The 20,874-nt window shown below is 38.5% G+C and overlaps 3 protein-coding genes and 3 pseudogenes across 5 annotated transcripts; 3 read left to right on the top strand and 3 right to left on the bottom strand.

Annotated features, from left to right (window-relative positions):
* The first annotated feature begins 296 nt into the window (after positions 1-296).
* Positions 297-3,233, top strand: LOC125207025 (putative late blight resistance protein homolog R1A-10). Its single transcript, XM_089061920.1, has one exon. It carries the CDS (start codon positions 366-368, stop codon positions 3,153-3,155), a length of 2,790 nt encoding a protein of 929 aa, XP_088918046.1. The 5' UTR covers positions 297-365; the 3' UTR covers positions 3,156-3,233.
* Positions 3,234-3,333: 100 nt separating this feature from the next.
* LOC148924115 (glutamate receptor 2.8-like) lies at positions 3,334-6,183 on the bottom strand (annotated as a pseudogene). The gene is made up of 4 exons (XR_016132986.1): positions 4,824-6,183; positions 4,440-4,752; positions 3,944-4,353; positions 3,334-3,876 (listed from the first exon to the last, which is right to left on the bottom strand). The product of XR_016132986.1 is annotated as a glutamate receptor 2.8-like (transcript).
* A 1,145-nt stretch (positions 6,184-7,328) lies between these two features.
* Positions 7,329-10,222, top strand: LOC125207033 (putative late blight resistance protein homolog R1A-3). The gene has a single exon (XM_089060332.1). It carries the CDS (start codon positions 7,442-7,444, stop codon positions 10,136-10,138), a length of 2,697 nt encoding a protein of 898 aa, XP_088916458.1. The 5' UTR covers positions 7,329-7,441; the 3' UTR covers positions 10,139-10,222.
* Positions 10,223-10,430: 208 nt separating this feature from the next.
* LOC125207031 (glutamate receptor 2.8-like) lies at positions 10,431-14,201 on the bottom strand (annotated as a pseudogene). The gene is made up of 5 exons (XR_016132578.1): positions 13,940-14,201; positions 12,554-13,874; positions 12,151-12,463; positions 11,655-12,064; positions 10,431-11,587 (listed from the first exon to the last, which is right to left on the bottom strand). The product of XR_016132578.1 is annotated as a glutamate receptor 2.8-like (transcript).
* A 2,616-nt stretch (positions 14,202-16,817) lies between these two features.
* LOC125207029 (putative late blight resistance protein homolog R1A-10) lies at positions 16,818-19,687 on the top strand (annotated as a pseudogene).
* A 141-nt stretch (positions 19,688-19,828) lies between these two features.
* Positions 19,829-20,541, bottom strand: LOC148924114 (glutamate receptor 2.7-like). Its single transcript, XM_089060122.1, has 2 exons — positions 20,252-20,541; positions 19,829-20,186 (listed from the first exon to the last, which is right to left on the bottom strand). The coding sequence occupies exons 1-2, from the start codon at positions 20,535-20,537 to the stop codon at positions 20,026-20,028; spliced, it is 447 nt and encodes a 148-aa protein (XP_088916248.1). The 5' UTR covers positions 20,538-20,541; the 3' UTR covers positions 19,829-20,025.
* Positions 20,542-20,874: the final 333 nt, after the last annotated feature.

Below are 20,874 nucleotides of genomic sequence, written 5' to 3'. Positions count from 1 at the left end.
GAAATGGAAAAGTGTGACTCTTTATCGGGGACAGATGGAGTATATTTTAATATCAATTTGATAAATTCAGAAATAGTGTTTAAAATTCCTATAAAGTCAAATTTTTTAAATAAATATTATTTTATACTCCACTAGAACTTTGTTATTATAATAAATTAAAAAAAAAAGTACTGGTGGAAGCTAGAGACAAATGAGTCAACTAACAACTACCGAGTATTATAGTGGAGTACCTTTTATATATCAACTTGAAGACAGTACATGTTTATTAGTAGTTGAACAGTTTGTCTGTACTCTCATTCACATCCTCTGTGCACTGCATTTGGTGCAACCAAAGCATCATTTCCTCAAAAGGAAGAAAAATACCAATGGCAGCTTATGCAGCTCTTGTTTCTATTATGCAGATCTTTGATCAGATCGAGCATCATCCTTCCCCTCCGATTACTATGGACAAAAAACAAATTGAATCTCTCACTGAAATTGTTCTGTTCTTGCAGGAATTTCTTGAAGGCTATAAGTCTCCTTTTGCTGACAGCGATGAAGCAGATCCGTTGGAGATGCGCATCGCTGATGTAGTTTACGCAGCTGAAGATGCCATCGAATCTCACATTGTCGATCAAATTCTTGCTGCTGCCTCTAAAGATAAAAGGGATTGGATTGGGTTATTCAATTGCTTTCATGGTCTAAAGGGACCCAAAAATGATGGCTCAAAAATCACTTCAGCGGACTTGTACAAGAGTCTAGTGAAGGTCATAGAAGATCTAGAGTTGATCAAGAAAGAAGTGATGGAGATCGTTACTGTCAAACATCCCCTGCAGAGACAAGTCTCCGAATTTTCTGGTTCCTCAATGTTGAGGAACAATTCTTCACCATCTTCTCTCACTAGGATGAACAAAACAACCATGGTGGGCTTTGATGGTGTGATGTTTCATCTCATGGATAAGCTTACTGACGGAAGACCCGGACGCCATGTCATCCCAATCTTCGGAATGGGAGGAATTGGTAAGACTACTCTTGCCAGAAATGTTTATGAGAAACCACTTATTAGTCATCATTTTGATATTTGTGCTTGGGTTACAATATCACAACAATTTAATTCAAAAGAACTTCTTTGTGAAATTCTGTCTCAAGCTAATAAGCAAGGGAAAGAAGCGTTGAGTCAAATGAGTGAAGATGAAATAGGAGTAGCACTCCACAAATATTTATCATATAGAAGGTTTTTTATTGTGTTGGATGATATGTGGAGTGTTGAGGCATGGGAGAAGCTGCAGCGCTATTTTCCTGACAATAGTAATGGTAGTCGGATAATGGTGACAACTAGGCTATCAAATTTGGGATCTCAATTGGATAGAAATGATGGCCTTAAAATGAAATTTTTGGATGAGGAAAGTAGTTGGAATATGTTCTGTAGAGTTGTGTTTGGGGGGAGAAGTTGTCCTTTAGAATTGACAAAAATTGGATGGAAGATTGTGGAGAGTTGTAGAGGACTTCCATTATCAATTGTTGTGATGGGAGGTGTTTTGAGAAAACTGGATCCAACAAAAGAATGTTGGGAATCTATTAGAGGAAGCATAAATTCAATAGTGAATTTGGAGAATGACAATCATTGCTTGAAATTACTGAAGTTGAGCTACAATCATTTGCCAGTTTATCTTAAGCCGTGCTTTTTGTACATGGGAATGTATAAGGAAGATAGTGTAATTCGAGTCTCGGAAGTCATCAAACTATGGGTTCCGGAAGGACTAAAACCAATAAGCGGCAAGAGTTTGGAAATAGTCGCAAAAGAGTACTTGGATGAATTAGTTGACAGAAATCTAATTCTTGTTGATGGGTTTGGGAAAACTGGAATTATGAACGATGGGTTTGGGAAAACTAGAAATATGAAGTACTTGAAAATTCATGATTTGTTGAGAGACTTTAGCTTGAGAGAAGCTCAAAAGGATAGGTTTTATCATGTGGTAGGGCAACCTCAAGGCACGTGTAGACAAAACCGTGTAGTTTTTCACGGAAGCACTTCAAAGGAAGAAGTCATTGATACGATGAGATCTACACCGCATGCCCGTTCCTTTATAATTGATCATCATAGAGTTCAACGGTTGCCTGATTTAAAATTATTGAGGATTTTCAAATCATCTCCCTCTCTCTTTGTAAAACGTAAGTATTTCCCAGGAACGATGTTAAATTTGCGGCTTCTAGATGTTAATTCTCCGGTTCCTTCTTCAATCAATCTCATGTGGAGTCTACAGACATTGATTGTTTCTCGTCCTAGTGAACTTGTTGACATTTGGACTATGCCTCAACTTAGGCATGTTGATATTCAGTTTGGAGCGTTGTGTCTCCAAGATCCACCGGTTGATAGCATTGTCATCATGAAGAATCTACAGACCCTCAAAGGAGTAAAGAATTTCAAGTGTGATGAGATGATGGTTCGTAGAATTCCCAATATCAAGAAATTGAGACTAATTTATAAGTCTGATGGTGACTATTGCACCCACAACATCGAACGCCTGCAAAAGCTGGAATCTCTTAGTTGCTGGTATTGGGGGTTTTCAAGAGGTGATGTTTTCCAAAAGCTTACCTTCCCACACTCTCTTAAGAGTCTCACTCTTGGAAATATAGGTGTTAAAATGGAAGACATAATGGAAAATGTAAGTCCATTACCCCTTCTTCAAATGCTCAAGTTGTATGGTGGAAATTTCATAACGGGCAAATGGGAAACAGTTGAAGACCGATTCCTTAGTCTCAAATTTTTGTCACTAGAACACAATAATTTGGAATGTTGGACGACACAAAGCTCTCACTTCCCATGTCTCGAGCACCTTCATCTAGGCAATTTGAGACATTTGAAGGAGATCCCAGCAGAACTTGGTGAAATTCCAACGCTGAAAACTGTGGAGTTGAATGAGTGCAGTGAATCAGCGGTGAAGAGTGCAAAGAGAATGGTAGAGGAACAAGAGGAATTACAAGGAGAAGATCAACTATCCTTTAAAGTTGAAGTTTGGCTCAGTATGGAGAATGAAGAGCTGCAGAGCTTGGCAAATCTCAACTTTCAAGTTTTTCCTTCTTCGACGTCCTCATGCTGTTATGATATGTGTGCGATGTTTTGGCGATGTGAGTTACTCTGTTTTGCATGTCATCTCTTTAGTTTATTAAGATGAATCATGTATTAAAGGATCATTGTACTATTGTGATCGAATAAGTGTCACGTGTATAGGATATTTTAAAAACTTTGCTTACGGAAATTCTTAATTCCATCGTACACATATAATACTATTTTCGTGAATTTTCAATTTATATATTAGTAATAATAATCATAAACTATGTACTTATATTTTATACAATATGACTGTACAATGAAGCTAGAAAATACATATAGTCATGAATTAGTCTCCTGTTGAGGTTGAATAACAGAGATTTCTACTGTTGAGAGTCCTTAATCTTGTGAAACCATCCCTTCTTGATCTTGTTCACATGGAATGCTCATGGCTGGACTTGCTGCTGTTCGACTCCACACTCAGGACATCGCGTTTCCTTTGGTGACAACACTTCATCTTTCTCCCTCGAAAAAATCCTAGCAAGCCCGAGAAGCTTTTCCTTCCTTGAAGCAGTAGATTCCAATACATACCGATTCTCATACAAGAAATGGGACAAGAATATAGCCAGAACTAACGTTGATGACACCCCAGCAATAACGAATAGCCCCTTAAAACTGTCTAGATTGAGCCTCTGCGAGGTGCTCAGAGCTCCATCGGCGTTGGGGCATTCTTTTTCATCTCCTAGCCATTTCTTTGTAATTCTCACCATTAAATCCTTATCCTCTTTCAGCCTCAAGATCTCGCGTGAAACATCAAAAACCAGTGGCGAACCCTTTGGAAATGCCTGTATATTTTCAATGAGTTTATGAATCTTGAACAAAGGGAGAAATGGTGGAAGAAATGGGACTTACGAAACCAAGGCCAGAAGTTGGATATATCGGACCGATTATGGTATACTTGTCGCAGTGCTTTGAAAAGAGAAGCCTGATGTAAGGGAGTTCATCAATAACCGCGCCTACTCCTCCATTTCTGCTGCCTTTGGAGAGAGCTTCGTGGAATTGATCCACGGTGCTGTAGCTTTTCAGGCTTGAGGACGGAAGAATGCCATTGTTTGTCAAGAATCCTCTAACAAAGGAGCCCAATTGATATCCAACAAACTCTCCATTCTTTACCAGGTCATTCACGTCGTTAATTTTAGGCTGCAGTTGATATACTGTTAGCATGGACGACAAGTTTGCAGTGTAACTTGACGTCAAAACCAGCACCACGAACACCCATATGATCACCACAAATCTTGTCAAGTTGCTCGTCACTTTCTCCCCTGCCATAATATTGTGAACTAGTTGAGCGTCATAAAGAAGAGAACGAGTCTTTAAGGACTATATGTATCAAGAAATTATTACTTACTGTGTGCAAAAACAAGCGTTGAGAATGAGAACCAAAATATCATGCCAACTTGCTGGTTAGGTGGACCCTGAAATGCTTTATTTACGCGATGCTCAAGAACCCAAACGACAAATCCAGTGTAGACAAAGAACGTGCCAATGGTTAGCCAAAGGCCGGTTGTTAGAGGTTTTATAAATATCCAAGCATTCTTCCCCTCGTTAGCCCTGATTGGGACAAGGATGGCAACTCCAGATTCTGTGTAAGGAACTGTGAAATCTACATGCTCGGATCTGCTAGCTGTGACCGTTAGATCTCCCACCAATGCATTAAGACCCTGTTTTCTTCGTTGACTCTTTCAAAACGTACAAAACAAACACTATAAAACAAAATGGCTTATGATTTTACCTCTTCGTCCATTTTCTGAGATAGTTCATTATAACCTCCATCTGTGGTATCGTATGGAACATACTCAACTGGGACATGATACGGGATTTGTTCCCATACCGCTTCGAAAACATCAATGCAGAAACCCTTTGCTTCAACGACACCTGTTTCTTCATTCTTTTCAACTACACTGAATTCCCTGAAACTAGTTTTTGCTGGAATTCCAACTCTAAACTTTTCCGCACTCACAGCAATTTCCCACCCTTTAGGCACTTTAGTTTCTTTCCCTGGCCACACAATGGGGTCGAGATTTGTGCTTCCGGTCGAGCAATTATCTAGATGATCATCTGGCTTGAGCTCCCTTGAGATTCCAGTGTTCGGTCCAGAATCCAACTGGGATTTCTTTCTTGCCATTCACATTAACTATCTCAAATGCAGACGGTTGCAGCTGGCCGTTACTTATGTTAAAATCACCACTCAGCCCTCTGGACGTGTGGTTTCTGATCCAACCAACAAGTGATGGTCCAGCCAATGATGTTCCTATTGAATCCAAATCCGTCAAATTTCCACAATCAACCGATCTATTGAACTGCGGGGATGTCACACCAGCTCGTTCAATTGCCTCTGCCAGTACTACGATACTATCATAAGCCCACAGCCCAAGGACATTGAGTTCTGTTCTGTTCATCTCCGGATATTCTGTGTGAAACCTCTTTCTCCATCTCTTTTTAAAGTCTATAAGCTTAACGGATTCTGGAACGTAAGCCTTCATGCCTAGTACACCTTGCATCGCCTCCATAGTCTGTGGATCCATAGAATCCAAGAGACTCGTGAGCACGTCAGCTATTATCCAAGCATACCCCTTGTCCATCATCCCTGCTTCTTTCGCCACGTTGAAGAAACGGGATGCAAGACCTGGCAGCATATGAACCACGAACACTCTCGTCCTCATCTTCATCAATTTGAAGAGCTCCTGTCGGATTCGATCCTCTGTTGCATTAGCAGGAATAACACTTTGGTGGGAGACCACAGCATTGCTCTTTAGCAGATCAACAGTCAAATACGGCACTAATCCGCTTCCGTAGTTGGTGTCCTCGTACACAAAAACAACCTCCCTCCAACCGAATTTCTTCACAATTGCTGCAATTGCTCTGACCTGAGAAGACGAACACCATGCTGATCTTATGAAGTATGATGAGTCTTTAGGCGATACGGATGGGCTCGTTGCTGGAGATATTATTGGAACTTCCACCTTGTCACCAATATCTATCACGAACTCTGCTTGAAAGGATTTTTGCGGCCCGATAATCGCCACCACTTCAGCATTTTTTAACAAATCTATAGCTGCATATTGTCTAAGCTTCATACAAGTGAACATAGACTACTTACTTATTTGACAGTTAAAGAATCTAAGAATAAGTATACCTGCAGAAGCTGCAGTGACAAGATCACTCCTCGAGTCTCTGAAATGAGACTCGATCATGGTGTTGTAATCGCGGTTGGAGTAGAAATCTTCAATCGCCATAGAGATGCAAGTCTTGCATATCTTTCCAAGAGTAGTGTCAAGATCAAGAACCACTCCTACATTAGCCTTTGCAGCCGTTGCATTGAAACCGGTCAAACGGTCAACAAAATAGCACATAAACAAAAGCATATGCAAGCAAAAGAAGTGTTGGTTCTGCATTGAAAGAACATCAAAGACTGAGAGAAATCAAGTATATGTGAAGAAAGCTATTTATGGAAAGCTTATACAGTAGTATATAACTATTTAGCAGACAAATTTTTCAAACATGGAAATTCAAGAATCCGATCGCACTGACAACGATATTGGAATTTAAATACATAAAACGGGTATCTCTAAGTCAAATTAAAAACAGCAAAGAGAAGATAGTTAGAATGTGGACTTGACCAATCGTTATACAGTATGTGAATGTGAAGACTTTTAGCAATTCTTTGGGGGTAAAAATCAAACATGTGGTGAGCACACCAAATGCCACAAATTATAGCTGCAGTTTTTCTTGGTATTGCCTTGAGCATTTGAAAGTCTTTAGAAAGAGACGCTTAATTCCACGTGTGTTTGAACTTTGAGTCACGCAAGTAACTATTAAGTGAATATATAGTATTCCATTTGTCTGCCTCTTGCAAAAAAATGTAAAAAATGTGATTTGCAGCCATTGATCTGTTGTAAGAAAGCTGGCAGCAAGTGATGGAGAGGACAGAGCTTAATGTTATTGGACTGTGGGCTTAATGTTTTAAAGTCTAACCCATGTGATGGCCCATATTAAACTTATGATGGGCTATGTATATTTTTATCTTTCTAAAAATAATGGCCCAATTATTAAAAATATTAAATGTTTTCAAAGTTGGAGGATAAAAGATTGGAATTTTTAAATTTGTATCTAGAGGATTAGAAAAAAAGTGCTAGAATAAATAATTATAGTAAATTTTGGAAATAATTAAAGTGAGTAGTGGATGCTACTTTACAATTTTAAACATCAATAGTGGATGCTACTTTATCTTGAGTCAGTCTCCCTTTTCTTTTCCACCAACTTTCTTTCCTTCCTATCCTCTGCATTGTCTCAGCTCTGAACTGAAAAACATTTCCTCAAGAAAGAAAAAAGAAAAAAGAAAAAATATCAATGGCGGCTTATGCAGCTCTTGTTTCTATAATGCAGATTTTCGATCAGATCGAGCATCATCCCTCCCCTCCGATTACTATGGACAAAAAACAAGTTGAATCTCTCACTGATATTGTTGTGTTCTTGCAGGAATTTCTTGAAGGCTATAAGTCTCCTTTTGCTGACGGCGATGAAGCTGATCCGTTGGAGATGCGCATCGCTGATGCAGTTTATGTAGCTGAAGATGCCATCGAATCTTACATTGTCGATCAAATTCTTCTAACAGCCTTTGAAGATAAAAGGGATCGGATTGGATTCTTCAGTTGCTTTCGTGGTCTAAAGGAGTCCAAAAATGATGGCCCAAAATTCACTTCAGCGGACTTGTATGAGAGTCTGGTGAAGGTGATAGAAGATCTCAAGTTGATCAAGAAAGAAGTGATGGATATGGTTGTAGTCAAACATCAGATGCGGAGACAAGTTTCATCGAAGATGTTGATTGACAATTCTTCGCCATCTTCTGTCTCTAGGATGAACAGCACAACCATGATGGGCTTTGATGAAGTAATGCTTCAACTCATGGAGAAGCTCATTTATGGAGAACTCAGTCGCCAAGTCATCCCAATCGTAGGAATGGGAGGAATTGGTAAGACCACTCTGGCTAGAAATGTTTATGAGAAACTACTTATTGGTCATCATTTTGATATATGTGCTTGGGTTACAATATCTCAACAATTTAACACAAAAAAACTTCTTTATGAAATTCTGTCTCAAGCTAATAAACAAGGGAAAGAAGCGTCGAGTCAAATGAGTGAAGATGAAATAGGAGTAGCAGTACACAAATATTTATCATATAGAAGGTTTTTTATTGTGTTGGATGATATGTGGAGTGTTGAGGCATGGGAGAAGCTGCAAAGCTATTTTCCCGACAATAGTAATGGTAGTCGGATATTGGTGACAACTAGGCTATCGAATTTGGGATCTCAGTTGGATAGATATTATAGCCTTAAAATGAAATTTTTGGACAAGGAAAGTAGTTGGAATATGTTTGGCAAAATTGTGTTTGGGGGGAGAAGTTGTCCTTTAGAATTGGAGGAAACTGGAAGGAAGATTGTGGAGAGTTGCAGAGGACTTCCATTATCAATTGTTGTGATGGGAGGTCTTTTGGGAAAACTTGATACAACAAAAGAATGTTGGGAATCTATTAGGGGAGGCATAAATTCACTAGTGAATTTGGAGAATAACAACCATTGCTTGAAAATACTGAAGTTGAGCTACAATCATTTGTCAGTTTATCTTAAGCCATGCTTTTTATACATGGGAATGTATGAGGAGGATCGTGCAATTCGAGTCTCAACAGTAATCAAGCTATGGGTTTCGGAAGGATTTCTGAAACCAATAAGGGGCAAGAGTTTGGAAACCGTTGCAAAAAAGTACTTGGATGAACTAGTTGATAGAAATCTGATTCTTGTTCACGAGTTTGGGAAAACTGGAAAAATGAAGTACTTGAAAATTCATGATTTGTTGAGAGACCTTTGCATGATAGAAGCTGAAAAGGAGCGGTTTTATCATGTGGTGGGGAAACACAGTCCCCTGGGCATGCATAGCCAACGCCGTGTAGTTATTCCAAGAAGCACTTCAATGAAAGAAGTCCTTGATGGGATGAGATCTACACCACTTGCCCGTTCCTATAAAGCTGATGAGGAAAGAGTTCTTCTGTTTTCTGATTCAAAACTGTTGAGGATATTGGAAGTATCTTTCTCTTTTTACTTTGCCTCTTCTGATTATGAGTATTCCCCTAGAAAAATGTTAAATTTGCGGCTTCTTAGTGTTTATTCTGATCAGGTTCCTCCTTCATTCAAACTCATGTGGAGTCTGCAAACATTAATTGTTCATTTTCATAGCAAAACTGTTGGAATTTGGCTCATGCCTCAACTTAGGCATGTTCATGTCGTGAATGGAGAATTGCATCTCCAAGATCGTCCGAGTGACAACATTGTCATCATGGAAAATCTACAAACCCTCAAAACAGTAAGGAATTTCAAGTGTGATGAGATGATGGTTAGTAGAATTCCCAATATAACAAAATTGGGTCTGACTTATTACCAAAGAGGTGACTATTGTCTCCACAACATTGGACATTTGCAGAAGCTGGAATCTTTTAGCTGTCAATGCTTTGGGGCGGGGGCTGATGTTTTCCCAAAAATTACCTTTCCACGCTCTCTTAAGAGTCTAACTCTTGAAATGTATACAAAAAGTAGAGTGGAAGACATATTGGAAAAGGTAAGTACATTACCCCTTCTTCAAAAGCTCGAGTTGATTGCTAGAGACTTAATAAGAGGAAAATGGGAAACAGTTGAAGGCCAGTTCCCTAGTCTCAAAATTTTATCACTTCACCATTGTGGATTGCAAAGCTGGATTATGGAGAGCTCCTCCCACTTCCCATTTCTCGAGTGCCTCCATCTTATTTCTTTGGAAGATTTGAAAGAGATCCCTGTAGAACTTGGTGACATTCCGACTCTGAAATCTGTGATGTTGAGTGAATGCAATGAATCATTGGTGAAGAGTGCGAAGAGAATGGTAGAGGAACAAGAAGAATTACAAGGAGAAGAACAACTATCGTTTAAAGTTACAGTTTTGCTCAGTAAGAAGAACGAAGAACTGCAGAGCTTGGCAAACTCCAACTTTGAAGTTGGTGTCCGTGTAAAATACTACTCTTAACGCATTTAAGTACTTTTGTAATAGTATGATCCCTCATTTGTTTCTTAATAACTGTCACCTGTATAAATTTCTAAGTTTCATTCATTCTCATCATCACTCGTATGTAATATTAGTAGTTGCATAACAGATGTGGATTGCAGATTCAGTGTTCGATAGTAAAATGGTTTAGGTAGCAATATCAGGGCGAGTATTTGGGTTTCAGATTGGATTTTGAATCTGGTTCGAAAATCTGAATTATGAGAGAATATATATCTGAAAATCCAAAATATAACAACTAAATCTAAACCGATAAATGACTATTGCAATTTAAATTATAACATTATACATTAAAAACAATCAGAAAGTGTGTGCAAAGTCATACATAAGAAAAATAATATTCCCTACGTATGTAAAACTAGTGTTTTTTAACTTGCATAAAAACCAGCACAATGAACACCCATACAAACGATCACCACAAATCTTGCGGAGTTGCTCCTCACTTTCGCCTTTATCATACTAAGACGAACTAGTTGAGGTTCATAAAGACGAGAACGAGGTGTTTAAGGAATATATGTATCAACACTTCTTGACTTACTGTGTGCAAGAAACAAGCATTGAGAACAGATCCTTTATTCACGCGATGCTCAAGAACCCAAACATGACAAATCCAGTGTAGACATAGAACGCGTCAAAGGTTAGTCAAAGACTTGAATCTAGCTGCATATTGAACTGAAACAAGAATTTTAGGAGCTTTCTCAAAGGCTTGAATCTAAAGCTTTATACAAGAGAACACAATTGTATCATAACCTCAAGGGAGCTTGAGCCATATGATTATCGAGATAATTGCTCAGCCGAAAAGGATAATCTTGACCCCATTGTATGGCCCGGGGGAGAAAATAAAGTGCCTAAAGGGTGGGAAATATCTGCGAATGGCGAAAAGTTTGGAGTTGGAATTCCAGCAAAAATTGGTTTCAATGAATTCATTGAAGTTGAAAAAAAATGAAGAAACAGGTGTTATTCAAGCAAAGGGTTTTTCCATTGATGTTTTTGAGAAGGTATGGGAAGATATTTCATATAATCCTAGCCATTGATGTTTACTCCACAGTCAGGACATTGTGTTTCCTTTGGTGACAACAATTCATCTTTCTCCCTCGAAAAAATCCTAGCAAGCCCGAGAAGCTTTTCCTTCCTTGAAACAGTAGGTTCCAATAAATACCGATTCTCATACAAGAAATGGGACAAGAATATAGCCAGAGCTAGCGTTGATGACACCCCAGCAATGACGAAGAGCCCCTTAAAACTGTCTAGATTGAGCCTCTGCGAGGTGCTCAGAGCTCCATCGGCATTGGGGCAATCTTTTCCATCTCCTAGCCATTTCTTAGTAATCCTCATCATTAAATCCTTATCCTCTTTCAGCCTCAAGATCTCGCGTGAAACATCAAAAACCAGTGGCGAACCCTTTGGAAATGCCTGTATATTTTCAATGAGTTTATGAATCTTGAACAAAGGGAGAAATGGTGGAAGAAATGGGACTTACGAAACCAAGGCCAGAAGTTGGATATAACGGACCGATTATGGTATACTTGTCGCAGTGCTTTGAAAGGAGAAGCCTGATGTAAGGGAGTTCATCAATAACCGCGCCTACTCCTCCATTTCTGCTGCCTTTGGAGAGAGCTTCGTGGAATTGATCCACGGTGCTGTAGCTTTTCAGGCTTGAGGACGGAAGAATGCCATTGTTTGTCAAGAATCCTCTAACAAAGGAGCCCAATTGATATCCAACAAACTCTCCATTCTTTACCAGATCATTCACGTCGTTAATTTTAGGCTGCAGTTGATATACTGTTAGCATGGACGACAAGTTTGCAGTGTAACTTGACGTCAAAACCAGCACCACGAACACCCATATGATCACCACAAATCTTGTCAAGTTGCTCGTCACTTTCTCCCCTGTCATAATATTATGAACTAGTTGAGCGTCATAAAGAAGAGAACGAGTCTTTAAGGACTATATGTATCGAGAATTCTTGACTTACTGTGTGCAAAAACAAGCGTTGAGAATGAGAACCAAAATATCATGCCAACTTGCTGGTTAGGTGGACCCTGGAATGCTTTATTTACGCGATGCTCAAGAACCCAAACGACAAATCCAGTGTAGACAAAGAATGTGCCAATGGTTAGCCAAAGGCCGGTTGTTAGAGGTTTCATAAATATCCAAGCATTCTTCCCCTCGTTGGTCCTGATTGGGACAAGGATGGCAACTCCAGATTCTGTGTAAGGAACTGTGAAATCTACATGCTCGGATCTGCTAGCTGTGACCGTTAGATCTCCCACCAATGCATCAAGACCCTGTTGTCGTCTCTTTTAATAGGTTTAATCTTCATCAAAGGCAAAACGTTACAAAACAAATATATAAAACAAAATGGCTTATGATTTTACCTCTTCGTCCATTTTCTGAGATAGTTCATTATAACCTCCATCTGTAGTATCGTATGGAACATACTCAACTGGGACATGATACGGGATTTTTTCCCATACCGCTTCGAAAACATCAATGCAGAAACCCTTTGCTTCAACGACACCTGTTTCTTCATTCTTTTCAACTACACTGAATTCCCTGAAACTAGTTTTTGCTGGAATTCCAACTCTAAACTTTTCCGCACTCACAGCAATTTCCCACCCTTTAGGCACTTTAGTTTCTTTCCCCGGCCACACAATGGGGTCGAGATTTGTGTTTCCGGTCGAGCAATTATCTAGATGATCATCTGGCTTAAGCTCCCTTGAGATTCCACAGTGTTCGGTCCAGAATCCAACTGGGATTTCTTTCTTGCCATTCACATTAACTATCTCAAATGCAGACGGTTGCAGCTGGCCGTTACTTATGTTAAAATTGCCACTCAGCCCTCTGGACGTGTAGTTTCTGATCCAACCAACAAGTGATGGTCCAGCCAATGATGTTCCTATTGAATCCAAATCCGTCAAATTTCCACTATCAACCGATCTATAGAACTGCGGGGATGTCACACCAGCTCGTTCAATTGCCTCTGCCAAAACTGCGATGCTGTCATAAGCCCACAGCCCAAGGACATTGAGTTCTGTTATGTTCATCTCCGGATTCTCAGTATGAAACCTCTTTCTCCATCACTTTTTAAAGTCTGTAAGCTTAACGGATTCTGGAACGGCTTCACGCCTAGTACACCTTGCATCGCCTCCATAGTCTGTGGATCCATAGAATCCAAGAGACTCGTGAGCACGTCAGCTATTAACCAAGCATACCCCTTATCCATCATCCCTGCTTCTTTCGCCACGTTGAAGAAACGGGATGCAAGACCTGGCAGCATATGAACCACGAACACTCTCGTCCTCATCTTCATCAATTTGAAGAGCTCCTGTCGGATTCGATCCTCTGTGGCATCAGAGGAAATAACACTTTGGTGGGAGACCACAGCATTGCTCTTTAGCAGATCAACAGTCAAATACGGCACTAATCCGCTTCCATAGTTGGTGTCCTCGTACACAAAAACAACCTCCCTCCAACCGAATTTCTTCACAATTGCTGCAATTGCTCTGACCTGAGAAGAGGAACACCATGCTGATCTTATGAAGTATGATGAGTCTTTAGGCGATACGGATGGGCTCGTTGCTGGAGATATTATTGGAACTTCCACCTTGTCACCAATATCTATCACAAACTCTGCTTGAAAGGATTTATGAGGCCCGATAATCGACATCACTTCAGCATTCTTTAACAAATCTATAGCTGCAAATTCAATCCAACTCAGACTAATTATTTGACAGTCAAAGAATCTAAGAATAAACATATACCTGCAGAAGCTGCAGTGACAAGATCACTCCTCGAGTCTCTGAAATGAGGCTCGATCATGGTGTTGTAATCACGGTTGGAGTAGAAATCTTCAATCGCCATAGAGATGCAAGTCTTGCATATCTTTCCAAGAGTAGTGTCAAGATCAAGAACCACTCCTACATTAGCCTTTGCAGCCGTTGCATTGAAACCGGTCGAAGGGCCAATGCAAAAGCACATAAACAAAAGCATATGCAAGCAAAAGAAGTGTTGGTTCTGCATTGAAAAAACATCAAAGACTAAGAGAAATCAAGTATATGTGATGAAAGCTATTTATGGAAAGCTTATACAGTAGTATATAACTATTTAGCAGACAAAGTTTTCAAACATGGAAATTCAAGAATCCGATCGCACTGACAACGATATTGGAATTTAAATACATAAAACGGGTATCTCTAAGTCAAATTAAAAACAGCAAAGAGAAGATAGTTAGAATGTGGACTTGACCAATCGTTATACAGTATGTGAATGTGAAGACTTTTACCAATTCTTTGGGGGTAAAAATCAAAGAGGTGGTGGGCACACCTAATGCCACAAATTATAGCTGCAGTTTTTCTTGGTATTGCCTTGAGCATTTGAAAGTCTTTAGAAAGAGACGCTTAATTCCACGTGTGTTTGAACTTTGAGTCACGCAAGTAACTATTAAGTGAATATATAGTATTCCATTTGTCTGCCTCTTGCAAAAAAATGTAAAAAATGTGATTTGCAGCCATTGATCTGTTGTAAGAAAGCTGGCAGCAAGTGATGGAGAGGACAGAGCTTAATGTTATTGGACTGTGGGCTTAATGTTTTAAAGTCTAACCCAACTGATGGCCCATATTAACTTATGATGGGCTATGTATATTTTTATCTTTCTAAAAATAATGACCCAATTACTAAACATTTAATTTTTTTAAATTTTATCTGGGAAGACATTTTCAAAGTTTCAAAGTCGGAGGATAAAGGATTGGAACTTTTACCCGATACCCAAATACCCGACTCTTTACTTGTGTTAATAACTAATAGAAAAAATTCAAATTTTATATATTAACATAAATATAGAAATATTTAAATTGACTAATATTTTTAATGTTGCATTAATTTTGTAGTAATAAACTATAAAAAATGGATCACTTTTATTTTAAAGATATGATTATATTTATGAGGATAAGTTATGCAATATGTAAGTAAAATAATAAAAGTTAAGCATTTAATTAAACAGCAGAAGCAAACATTAATATAATTCAAAAGTCAAAATAATTAACTACAATATAAAAATCATATGAGTTGGTTATGCAATACGTAAAACTTGAGAGTTTGGAGAAGCCGTGACCTAGAGTAAGAGAGATTAACTTATTTTTATAAGTTTAGAGAAAGTTAACCTAGGAAATTGTAAATAGTAAATAAATTATCCTAGCTCTTACCAAAATGGCTAAACCTAATTTAAAAATTGCTTTAAATAATAAATTGGATATTCGGATAATATCCTATACCCATTCGGGTTACCCAGTACTCGATTTATCTTAAATTTCAATACCCAATCCCATAAAGTTGGATATTGGGTATCCAATACCTGGCGGATATCGGGTCGGGTACGGTTAAACCCAATACCCGATATCCGTATTCTCACCCCTACTCCCACCACACGATTCATTGCAATAACAATACTAGCACCACTTAGACATTAACGATCACTACCCAATCTATCAGGATTCTTGGGCAAAGAAATACCCTCACCATTTGTTAAGTCAAAGTAGTTTTCAATTAATATCGTATGCTCAATGTTATATCAACAATGATTAAGAAATGACAATCACCGAGACCTCGTCTTTCAGTAAATAGCCAAGAAAGACTTATCTCACTGTTTGATCCTTTCAGTGCTATACCAAACCGACGTCGTTCATTTCCTTAGGTAAGGAAACTTTCGGACTGACGTCGCAACCTTTCACGATATGTAGTCAAAGCCTATCTAAGTTGTGAAACAGTTTTTCTCTTGCAAGAACCGACAAGTTACCTACTGTGAACGCCGCTCACAACTCGTCTACTATGCGGAAGACTTAGACTATTTTGCTTAAACTATGTATTTAAATGGAAAACATATTTCAATATCTCATAAATACATAATCAACCCATAAACAAAACACATTGTAACAAAATATTCTTTCTGATTAAATGGTAAAAATGGATAGAAGAGTTATTACATATACAAGCATTCGAAAGATGCTTTCAATTTACTAAACTCTAACAATGCTTAGTTGGTTTTAGGTTATGCTATATAAATCTGAATTTGAAAAAATACGGATGGCATATTAAGATTATTTTATGGCATGCTTACTATCATGACCTAAAACAAATTAAGCATGACCTACATGTTCTCTAAATATGACCTCTGAGTGTGATTCTGTGATTCTGTGATTCGATCTTTAAGACTGAATTTGTGAATAATGGAACTCTACGTTCTATGTGGACTAATGACAGTGTGACAGTAAATTAGGGTATCTTTCTTAACGCACGTAGTAAGCCCAAAATCTTAATATTTCAGTATGTGCAATAAAGGCTTCATAGATGTTTAAGTCTGATGGCCCATATTAAACTTATGATGGGCTATGTATATTTTTATACTATATCTCTCTAAAATTAATGGCCCATTATTAAAGATTTAAAATGTTTTAATTTTATTTGGAAAGACATTTTAAAGTTTTCAAAAAATAAAATAACATGCAGTACAGGCTGTCAATTTATTAAAAAACACTAGTGGAAGCTAGAGACAAATGATTCAAACTAACAACCATTATAGTGGACTACTTTTTATATATCAACTTGAAGACAGTACGTTATTTATGAATGTTTATTAGTAGTTGCTTCATTTTGTCTGTACTTTCCTTCACATCCTCTCTGCACTGCATTCGTTGTAACCAAAGCATCATTTCCTCCAAAAGAAGAAAAATATCAATGGCAGCTTATGCAGCTCTTGTTTCTATTATGCAGATCTTCGATCAGATCGAGCATCATCCTTCCCCTCCGATTTCTATGGACAAAAAACAAGTTGAATCTCTCACTGAAATTGTTGTGTTCTTGCAGGAATTTCTTGAAGGCTATAAGTCTCCTTTTGCTGACAGCGATGAAGCTGATCCGCTGGAGATGCGCATCGCTGATGCAGTTTACATAGCTGAAGATGCCATCGAATCTCACATTGTGGATCAAATTCTTGCTGCTGCCTCTAAAGATAAAAGGGAGTGGATTGGATTCCTCAATTGCTTTTGCGGTTTAAAGAAGCCCGAAAATGATGGCCGGAAAATCACTTCAGTGGACTTGTATGAGAAACAATTCATCTTCTCTATCTAGGGTGAACAGCACAACCATGGTGGGCTTTGATGATGTAATGCTTCAACTCATGGAGAAGCTCATTTATGGAGAACTCGGTCGCCAAGTCATCCCAATCGTAGGCATGGGAGGAATTGGTAAGACCACTCTGGCAAGAAATGTTTATGAGAAACCACTTATTTCTCACCATTTTGATATATGTGCTTGGATTGCAATTTCTCAACAATTTAATATAAGAGAACTTCTTTGTGAAATTCTATTTCAAGTTGATAGAGTAGAGAAGGAAAGGTTGAGTCAAATGAAAGAAGATGAAATAGGATTAGCTCTCCACAAATGCTTATCATATAGAAGGTATTTTATTGTGTTGGATGATATGTGGAGTATTGGTGCATGGGAAAAGCTACAACGCTATTTTCCTGACAATAGTAATGGTAGTCGGATATTGGTGACGACTAGGCTATCAAATTTGGGATCTCAATTGGATAGAAATGATGGCCTTAAAATGAAATTTTTGAACGAGGAAAGTAGTTGGAATATGTTCTGCAAAGTTGTGTTTGGGGGAAAAAGTTGCCCTTTAGAATTGGAGAAAATTGGAAAGAAGATTGTAGGGAGTTGCAGAGGACTTCCATTATCAATTGTTGTGATGGGAGGTGTTTTGGGAAAACTGGATCCAACAAAAGAATGTTGGGAATCTATTAGAGGAAGCATAAATTCACTAGTGAATTTGGAGAATGACAACCATTGCTTGAAAATACTGAAGTTGAGCTATAATCATTTGCCAGTTTATCTTAAACCGTGCTTTTTATACATGGGAACATATGAGGAGGATAAAGTTGTTCGGGTCTCGGAAATAATCAAGCTATGGGTTTCGGAAGGATTTCTAAAGCCAATAAGGGGGAAGATTTTGGAAACAGTTGCACAAGAGTACTTGGGTGAACTAGTTGATAGAAATCTAATTCTTGTTCATGAGTATGGAAACACTGGAAGCATGAAGTACTTAAAAATTCATGATTTGTTGAGAGACCTTTGCTTGAGAGAAGCTGAAAGTGAGAGGTTTTATCATGTGGTAGGGAAACATAGTCCTCCTCAAGGCACGCTTAGCCAACACCGTGTAGTTGTTCCGGAAAGCACTTCAAAGAAAGAAGTCCTTGATGCGATGAGATCTGAACCACATGCTCGTTCTTATATAAGTGATCAGGAGAGAGTTCGACAGTTGCCTAATTTGAAATTATTGAGGATTTTGATAACATCTCTCTTTGTAAGACAGAAGTATTCCCCGGGAAAAATGGTGAATTTGCGGCTTCTTCAAGCTAATCGGTTTCCTTCTTCATCCAATCTCATGTGGTGTCTACAGACAATACAAGTTTATATTGGAGATATTGATGCACCGGTTGATATTTGGAACATGTCTCAACTAAGGCATGTTTCTTTTTGGAGAGATGGACAGCTTCATCTCCTAGATCATCCGAGTGACAGCATGGTGATCATGGAGAATCTACAAACCCTCAAAGGAGTAAACAATTTCAAGTGTAACGAGATGATGCTTCGTAAAATTCCCAATATCAAGAAACTGTGTATAGTTTATAGCAGAAGTGATCAGTCTGATGATGACTATTGTTTCTACAACATCGAACGTCTGCAAAAGCTGGAATCTTTTGCATGCTTTGATTATCCAAGCGATGATTTTCGAAAGCTTACCTTTCCATACACTCTTGAGAAACTGAATCTTCGAATGTCTAGTAATAATTGTATTGAAGACATATTGGAAAAGGCAAGTGCATTACCCCTTCTTCAAAAGCTCAAGTTGTATGGTGGAGATTCCACAACAGGCAAATGGGAAACAGCTGAAGGCCAGTTCCTCAGTCTCAAATATTTGTCACTTTCACATTGTCATCAATTGGAATGCTGGACGACGGAGAGCTCTCACTTCCCATGCCTCGAGCAACTTCTTCTTTGGGGCATGCATTTGAAGGAGATCCCAGCAGAACTTGGTGAAATTCCGACACTGAAATCTGTGGTGTTGCGTGAGTGCAATGAATCAGTGGTGAAGAGTGCGAAGAGAATGGTAGAGGAACAAGAGGAATTACAAGGAGAAGAACAACTATCCTTTAAAGTTGATGTTTTGCTCAGTAATGAGAACAGCGAGCTGCAGAGCTTGGCAAATCTCAACTTTCAAGTTACTGCTCATAAAAAGAGGGACTAGTCCAGTGACTGTCTCTGTTTTTGATAAATGTTTGCCATGTTAAGGGTCATGTGTTACAGGCGTCGGAACTCAAATGCCGGTTATCGCCATTGTTTATTAAGATGGATCCTCTGTTTTGTTTGTGTGACATTGTGATCAATAATAATTGTCAAATGTATAAGGTATTTTAGAAACTTTGCTTATGGAAATTCTTAATTATGTTGTATACATGTGAAATCTTACTATCATCGTGAACTTCTAATATATAGATTTCTTAGTTTCATTCACGTGACTCGTATAATATAGATCAGAAATTGCATATAGGATATGGATTGTAAATTCATAGTGTGTGGAATAGCAAAATGTTCTAGGTAGCATTATCAGGGCGAGTATATGGATTTCAGATCGGATTATGAATCCGAACCGATTCAAATTAAGGGCATCATCCCAACTTGCTTCATAAATAAGAAAATAAGGGCATCAATTAAGGACTATATGCATCGACAGTTCTAGACTTACTGCGCGAAGCTGCAAAAACAAAGGTTGAGAATGAGTACCTGAACATCATCCCAACTTGCTTCTTATGTGGATCCCGGAATGCTTCATTTGCGCGATGCTCAACAACCCAAACATGACAAACCCAGTGCAGACAAAGAACTCTGCTTGAAAGGATTTTTGCAGCCCGATAATCGCCATCACTTCAGCATTCTTTAACAAATCTATAGCTGCAAATTCAATCCAACTCAGTGTAATTATTTGACAGTTAAAGAATCTAAGAATAAACATATACCTGCTGAAGCTGCAGTGACAAGATCACTTCTCGAGTCTCTGAAATGAGGCTCGATCATGGTGTTGTAATCCCGGTTGGAGTAGAAATCTTCAATCGCCAGAGAGATGCAAGTCTTGCATATCTTTCCAAGAGTAGTGTCAAGATCAAGAATGATTCCCACATTAGCCTTTGCAGCCGTTGCATTGAAAAGACTATTTATGGAAAGCTTATCAAAACCGGTCGAAGGGCCAACGCAGAAGCACATAAACAGAAGCATATGCAACCAAAAGAAGTGTTGATTCTGCATTGAAAAAGCATCAAAAACAGAGATTAATCAAGTAGTATATGTGAAGAAAGCTATTTATGGAAAGCTTATAAAAACTGCAGCAAAAGCTTCAAGAATCGGATAGCACTGACAATGATATAGGAACTAAGTCAAATTAAAAACAGCAAAGAGAAGATAGTTTGAATGTGGACTTGTCCAATCCTTATAGTATGTGAATGCGAAGACCACACAACGACTTTTAGCAATTCTTTATAGCTGAAGTTTGCATTTGAAAGTCTTTAGAAAGAGACCCTTAATTCCACGTGTGTTTGAACTTTGAGTCACCAAGAAAATCCTGCAAGCAACTGTTAAGTGAATA

Source organism: Salvia hispanica, chromosome 6, assembly GCF_029641045.1.
Source record: "Salvia hispanica isolate PSC_SH4W2 chromosome 6, Shi_PSC_v1, whole genome shotgun sequence".
Lineage (NCBI taxonomy): Eukaryota > Viridiplantae > Streptophyta > Magnoliopsida > Lamiales > Lamiaceae > Salvia > Salvia hispanica.
This window is presented reverse-complemented; position numbering and strand designations above follow the sequence as displayed.